Source organism: Phaseolus vulgaris, chromosome 1 (genome assembly GCF_051622355.1).
Source record: "Phaseolus vulgaris cultivar YP4 chromosome 1, ASM5162235v1, whole genome shotgun sequence".
In the NCBI taxonomy this organism is placed as follows: Eukaryota; Viridiplantae; Streptophyta; class Magnoliopsida; order Fabales; family Fabaceae; genus Phaseolus; species Phaseolus vulgaris.
Window position 1 is genome coordinate 41,584,911 of NC_143498.1, and position 7,880 is coordinate 41,592,790.

The 7,880-nt window shown below is 33.4% G+C and overlaps 1 protein-coding gene across 4 annotated transcripts; it reads right to left on the reverse strand.

The window, feature by feature from the left end:
* LOC137814086 (uncharacterized) lies at positions 1 to 6,173 on the reverse strand. 4 transcript variants are annotated; one of them, XM_090302666.1, is made up of 9 exons: positions 5,961 to 6,095; positions 5,769 to 5,794; positions 3,253 to 4,583; positions 2,877 to 3,168; positions 2,351 to 2,557; positions 2,083 to 2,256; positions 1,147 to 1,347; positions 928 to 1,041; positions 1 to 633 (listed from the first exon to the last, which is right to left on the reverse strand). In XM_090302666.1, exons 3-9 carry the CDS (start codon positions 4,356 to 4,358, stop codon positions 292 to 294), a joined length of 2,436 nt encoding a protein of 811 aa, XP_090158792.1. In that variant the 5' UTR covers positions 4,359 to 4,583; positions 5,769 to 5,794; positions 5,961 to 6,095; the 3' UTR covers positions 1 to 291. The 4 variants fall into 4 exon arrangements, with proteins under 4 accessions (XP_090158792.1, XP_068472744.1, XP_068472746.1 ...); XM_068616643.2 differs by lacking the exon at positions 5,769 to 5,794 and having other exon boundaries at positions 5,961 to 6,173; XM_068616645.2 differs by lacking the exons at positions 5,769 to 5,794; positions 5,961 to 6,095 and adding an exon at positions 5,378 to 5,489.
* Positions 6,174 to 7,880: the final 1,707 nt, after the last annotated feature.

Below are 7,880 nucleotides of genomic sequence, written 5' to 3' on the forward strand. Positions count from 1 at the left end.
TATCACATAATTTTGTATACTCATTATAGAAATAAATAAATATTAAAATTTCCTATTACAAATGTATCTTGCATGGTAATAATAAAACAGACAGATGCAACACTGACCAGAAGTAATTCTTTAATGCTACACTATTATGACTTGCTTTTTATATACAAAAAATAAAAGTTCAGGCTTAAACTCTGCTGTTGATGAGCATTCTCAAAGTATCTAAATCTTTCTATTCCTGCTAAATATCCAAGATATTCATTTTTCCCTTGGTAGGTATCGACACATGTGAACTTACAAGGCTCACATGGACCAAACTTCACGTAGGAGTTGGTATCTAGCATTTGTGGTGGGGTGATCCCCTTGTTCTTTGTGATTACCTTTTCCAGTATGAGTGACTGATGGAGATGAAGGAAGCTTGTCAATGATGGATGTAAGAGGGGAATCAAGTTCATCTAGCTCTTCATCACTGGTGTATCCTATCCTCTGAACAGCTGATACATTTCTTCCCAAGTGGGACTTTCCTCCAGCCTCTGCAACTTTCTCTGCCACATTAGCAGAGGAGGGAGGCATGTACACAACAGGAGCTGCCACATAGGGGAAGCTTCTTACAGGTTCTGATGACAATCTTCGCTCTATAATAGTCTGAAGATGAAGTATACAAAATTCAAGATATTAGTTTCCAAAAATGCTACACTATATATCAAAATGTTACAAAATATATGCTTCATGAAATTACATTGCATTAAAGGTAGTATCAATCTAATATAAATAATTAATTTGTTATTTCCTTCCTAATGTTATTGAAGTGAAATTACAAAATTTAATGTTCTTAAATTCTCTTAGACCAACACTTAAATTCGTTTGAGTTGGTAAATCTAGCAACAAATTGATGTATCCTCATAAACAGCTTAAAAATAAAAGTGGTGTATGGTATACCTCTGCGTTCAGGGCCTCCAAGACAGTTCCTGGAACAAAGTCTGGACAGAACTCATCCGGAGTGAAGTTGCAGAGAACCCGAATAACCAATGAAAGACTGATGGATGGACACACCTATAAGCACAACAATAAAATATAGGGAATGAAGACAATGACAAGCCAATAAAATGTGAAACTGATATGTAGCAAAAGAAAATGGTACGTAATTCAGAAACTAACCTCTTGTCTGATTTTTCTATCTATAAGCATGTCTTTAGGTAGCATCAGAAGGTCACTCAAGTCGTTTAGGAGAACAAATGATTTAGGTTCACCGTTCCCACCCTGCTTTTCATCGTTCTCACTGTTCTCCTGATCTTCTTGTAGACAATCTTCAACGTCCATGCCAAACATGTCAGTAAGCCATCTAGCCCAATTGCCAACCTGCAGTTCAAGTAGCTCTTCCATAAGCATAGACACATAAACTAAAAACTTCCTATATATTATGAATCCTTAATACTTCGTTATAGTCACATGATTCATGCCAACTATGCAATATAAACCCCAGATTTTGATCGGCCATAATCATACTATCATTCTTTTCAATTACACCACTTTTAATGGCTTTGGACATTACCACAAGAACAAGATCAATAATAGCTCAAGGAATCAGAAATGTCTCTCGAATATAAAATCACAAAAGCATACACAACATGATATCATCTAGGCAGATGAGTTTTTAAGATCACGTATTAATATAAAGGGGGCTCAATACTCCAGAGATATCATGAACAGTCACCATGATTTTATCTTCAAAGAAAAAAATATACGAAGTAATCTATTAATGCTACTCAAATCAGATGAACTGGTAAACCGAAACAGTACACTGTACACATCAGAAACCATTTTTCTTGTACATTACAAGCTTTAGTTTTTTTTCCTTTTTAATGTGTCTACAAGCTTTAGTTTCAACACAAGCAGGTTGTCCAAGTTATATAAACTAAACACGCTAAGCAGAGTTGGTTTTTTTAATTATACCAGCAATTTTTTCAAAAAACCGTCCCTCAAAGAAACTGACAGGCTATTGAAGATGAAAGCTGCCAGATTTTCAAATATTCAAATTTAACTTTAAGACAAGGTGCGAAAGCCAAGCAGTAACAAAAAGGGCAATATACGTACAGAATTTTTTAGCTGTGCACCAGACCCAAAACTTAAATCCCCAGCTGGAATTGGCAAAACCTTTGAATCCACAATAGGGTCTGATATAGGATCAGTTGGTATCTCAAGGGCCGACTCCCGAAGAATAGCATTGAACATAGCAATATCTAGTCTAGCTATGCATTGTTCCATTACCTGGTGAAAGGATTTAAATCTACTTAATCCTGACCAAAAGAAAGGGAGATTATAAACAATGCAAGAAGGTTATCATTGATACTAAAAAACACACCATTCTAGCCAATACGGGCAAACAACCACACCCATGTCCTCCTGCTCGAACAGGACAGAGTCGTTGAAAGGCATCTTGGAAAGCATTTCTCCAAATATTGATGGAAAAATTTCCTTGATTGTGATCACCCAGAGCAGGTCCCATCAACTTCCCAGTAGGTTTATTTGATGAGTCCCCAACTGAAGACTGCATATAGGGTGTCAAAGCCTGAAAACATAGCATGCTTCTCAAGTTATAAAAATGCTTCGAAGAATAATACTAGAGATCTACTGAGTCAATAGTTCTTAAGAGTATGTGAATTATCAAATTTACTAATCACAAATCAACTGTAGAGCATATTAAATAATAGTATTGATTATGGTTAATTCCTATTTGGAATTAAACTAGTAGATATATTAATCACGTGAATAAGATGGCTGGAATAGCCATTGTTCTCCTCCCCACTGTACTGGACAATATGTAAGAATGATTATTCTCTTATATCAGTGAAATGCATCAATTATCTAACACAGGAGACAGTATCTACCTGCCACCACACTGACTCCACTATCCGAGAAAAGATCCATGATTCTACTCTTTCTAAGGCAAAGGTAAAGGTTCCTGTCTCTTGCCAATCTTCAACGAGAGGCATCAAACCACTTCCTGGTTTACCATTGGAGCTACTTTTCCGTTTCAGTGCAATATACTTCCCATCATTTCCCTTGCCAGCCCCATTTGACTCGGCCAACCTTTTAAGGAGACTAGCTTGACATGAATTCCCAAAAGTTTGTGAAATTATCTCTCTAAGCACAACGGTATTTGACAGCCAGAAAGTTAATCTAAAACACAAACCAAGAAAAAAATATTTATTGTTCATGTTCAAATTAGTAAACAACAGAATTTTAATAATAAAACAAGCATACCTTGAAACATCATTACCACAAGACTTAGCAACCAAAATGAGGCCAGAAACAGTATTCTTGGCAATTGTGGCTCGCCTTTTTTGGGTCCAATGCTTGCAAGCATGTATATAGAGCCTAGAAAGGCGCCGAGCTGGTGTGTGCACCTTGTGTCCTGAGCTTCCATGCTCTGGTACAATAGAATAAAGTGACACTTCGAGAGCAGCAACTTCTCTAAGTTCCTCTTCGAGCTTTTCAATTCGCGATTCCATTTCTTCAATTTTTAATTCCACAGCTACCCCATCGTCATGTTCACCATTTTCTTCAGCATTAACTGTTTCATGACTTTCATATTCACTTCCTATGCTCTGAGCACCATTGGGGGGTCCATCCACAATATCAAGTTCCTTGATCTCTTGGACTGGTTTTTCATCAACACCTTCAGAGGAATCTGACGAAACATTTACAGGATCTTTCACAGTCTTAGAATTGGTTGAGGAAGAAGTACATTTGTTTGCCACTTTGGAGGGCCCTTGATTTGAGTTTAAAGATTTCTTTTGATTGCTATCTGATACCTTTGATTGCAATTTATTTGCTTTTTTAACATATCTCTCCTTTGAACCATGGTTGTTTTCTGGAGGATTCACTCTGACCTTACTTTTAGGATCTTTAGAAGCCATTTCTGTTCTCTCATCCTCATTTGTGAAACAATCACCTTGGGAAGATACTGAATCCTTTACTGTCTCAGCATCTGATACTTCTTCATTCCCTTCCTTTTGCTCTTTCTCCAAATCAGTGGAATGATCATCAGCCACTTCATTTTTGTTTTCATTAGCAACCATTTCATTAACTTTCATCTCGGCAAGTGCTTCCTCAGACCTGTTGACATCGTCCAGGTAATGTATATCCACATTTTCATAAGTTTCTGAATTCTCTGAGGCCGTGTTGGAATCACTTATAGTATTATCTGCAGTTGGTCTACCATTATGGAGTGTCTTGGATTCAATTCCTTTTTCATTCATTGTTTTGGAAGAATTATATTGAGGCAATTTATTCTCTCTCCTTTCGGTTTTTCTTGGACCCTTTGTCTGACTATTTCTTGAAGCTTTTCTCTTCTCAATTTCTTTCATCCTTTCAAATTCCTTCAACTACCAATCAAATGAAGATGCTGTGACAGGGGGAAATGATAGCAGTAACTAACCTTAGCAATCTCGTTAAGCGCTAGTTCCCAAATCCTATAGTCTGTAATCGCTAACAATACCTACTCCCCAGAATAGTGCTTCGGCTTCCACCACCAGAGAAGTGCGTTCAGAACCTCTCTGTTTTCCCGGGGGATTAAAACAGCTAGTATCTACCTGCAAAAGTATAGATAAAATAACTGACTAGATTTTTACAGAATAATATTCAATAATCATAAAGGGAAACCAAGAAAGACTATCGGTAAAAGCGGCGAGGTGAAGGCATTTGAAGCATTCATCACAATAAGTACCAAAAAATCAAACATACAGTATATGTGAATGCACAAGCTCAGAATACAAAACCCAGAAATATGACAATTGCAGAAAATTCATTCATAAAGAACATAAATTGCAATAATTGAAGGGAACCAAGTTCAATTTCAGGCCACAAAATTTATGCATGAAATAAATCAAGACCTCGTTTAGAAAGCAACTAATAACAACTACTCTACAAGAGTATACAGCGGTCGAAATCAAAATGAGAGCATACAGAAAAAACAAAAATAAATTCAAACATAAAAAAATATAAATCAAAAGGCACAGATGCATTAATCCGAAATTTTTGATAGGCAATTCTGCATTCATTTGGATCTTGTCCACACTAGTGAAATTGAAGTAAGTTCCTAAAATTGAACAAACATGGTGTCATGGCTTCTTTATTTTATACTCTCTCTAGGAGCAAGAAATGCGTCTTCTCAGACAAAATAAAAAACAAAAAACACTTCTTTGTGGTACCAAGTCGAATTAGAATGGAGTGACAGCGACATGCTGGTAAACTGGAAATATTCTCAGCAAAAAAGAAGAATAGCCAACCAAACAAGATGCGGCCACCATGTTAGAACAGAAAATAAAAATAAACAAATTAAAGAATCTTTCGATCGATTTGCGAGAAACCAGGCACTATCAGAGACCTAGAAGTAGAGGTTGAAGAAATTTCCTTCATCACCAACGTCATCACCAACATCAAATATGCTAGCTGGCTATATTCCAATAATTTCAATACCCCATATAACAACTGTCACTGATCAGTCTAAAAATCTTGTCTTTTTTTTAACTATTAACTTTGACCAACCCAACTCATCAAGTAAAATTAGGATTTAGCAGTGAAAGCTTATTCATTCAACTACTACATTTCCTTAATTTCCACTAAAAAAGCATTCAAAACAAAACAACGGAAAGAAACAGACTCGTTACATCACACTCACTATTTAATAAACAGAAAACAAAAATGAAAAACCGAAGGAGAAGGGTGAGTTGGGATTTTGAATATTATTTGCAGAAAAAAGACAATTGTAACCGTACCCAAAAGCATTGTTCTTGACGTTTCTCTGAGAACAAAACAAAGATGGCAGAATGAGAAACAAAGACAAACAAAAAGAAGGGCATTTCACGGGAGAAAATAAAGAGAAGAGAGAGAGAATACAAACTTAAAAACTATAACAGTCACAATAAAGAAGAAGATGGAACAGTTAAACACGTTAGAACTTGACTAACCACACGCAAAAATGATGGCAGACAAAAGGATCCTTGGGATTAGTAACGTTGTCTCTCTTGTTTGTAATGATGTTTTGTAACAAATTCAAACATTTCTCGAGGAGAAAGTTCTCACTTCTCGATAGAGAGATAGCAGAGAAGAAGAGTGCAGGAACGTGCACGCGTTTTAAAACGGAACAGAGAGTGGTGTGGGAAACCGGGAATGGTGTCGGTGCATGAAGGTGACCGGGTATGGCCGGTTATTAGAGTCAACCTTTCAGTGGGTGCGATGTGATCCTTGTGGACCCTATTATTATTTCCTAAAACGCACCGCACCGCCCCCTCCTTCTCAATACTTTAATAAGATGTTTTAATTCTTATTTCTTCTCTTAATCCTCTTCATCACTGGGTTTTGATATATGGAGACCCTTCTCTTAAATGACATTTCGGTGTAAATACTCAATATCAATATTTTGTATGACATTTGTAGAACACGTATTCGTGAAGTATTCAGTTTAAAAAGTATTTGTTAAGTTTTTTACAAGTTTAATATGGTTCTAACATAATTTAAAAAAAAAATACATTAATTTTTTAAAAATTCAAATTTATTGTATAAATTTTTATTATGATTATAAAAAATAAGAAACAAAACATTTTGAATCCGTCATGAAAAACATTTTTCTGCTCCAAAAAATAATCTGAAACATATTTATGCACATAAATATTTATTATAAATTTATATAATTCATAATTATACAATATATAAATCCGTGTTCCCGTCTCATACCTTTTAGATATTATACATATTTTCATATTCGTGTCATATTTTCGTGTTCGTGTTCGTGTCGTATCATATGGTTTTTATCCACACATTTCAATGTGCCCAATATTTAAGCACCTTCTACTTATATTTAATCATTTAATTTTAGTTTTATCTAAATTAACTTCTTTTAAAAATACCTACATACTCTTGAAGTTAAGAAAATTAAAAAAACTCGGAGTCCGTATTTAAAAAAACATTTATACAAATGAAATAATAAAAGTGGATTATTTAAAGAATGCAATTAGAAGTATAAGTTGTTTAAAGAGTATAATTATTGGTATAAACTAGATATTTATAGTAGAAGTTATAAAGACAATGAAAATTTATATGCCTTTTATCTATAATATATTACGTAATATCTATAGAAAATTAATAAAAACAATAAACTTCATAATTTTTGCGTATACAACTTTTTACAATTTTATTCTTAACATTGCGATAAGTATTTTTTTTTAATGTAATAATTATTATGATAACTGTTTTTCTTAATTGATTACGAGTTTCATAACTAGTTAATTACTATTTTAACTTACAGGAGCAAATCTCTTTTACCAAACTCAAGTAGACATACAGCAGCCATCACGTCTTTAATTATGAACAAACTTTATGTATTGCTTATATAAATATTAGTTATTTTAATTAAGGCTTTTATAGCGAGTGCTTTTTAATAATTATTATGAAGTGTGTTTCAATGTAAGTTTTTATATATTTATTGGATGAAAGAGTAAGTTATAATTAAAAGGTATTAATTTTTAATTTTATATTACTTTTTTTTATTCTTTTTTTTTACTTTTCTCTCTTTATGGGTCTAAATAAAATGATTTTTTTTAATAAATTTTATGAAGTTATATAAATGCATAATTATTTTTTAATAAAAATTAGATTAATTTTTTATTTATTTTGTTATCATTATAAACTCAACACGTTATTTATTGAAAATATATTAATGATATGTCATTTTTAACTTTTATTAGCATCATCTAGATACATATATATTAAAAACTTTGTACTAAAATATTTAATATCTTTCTTATTTTCTTGTTTAAATGATAAATCTTAAATTTTTTTATAAAGATAAATTTTATTCACACAAAATTATTTTTATTGATAAAATGGTT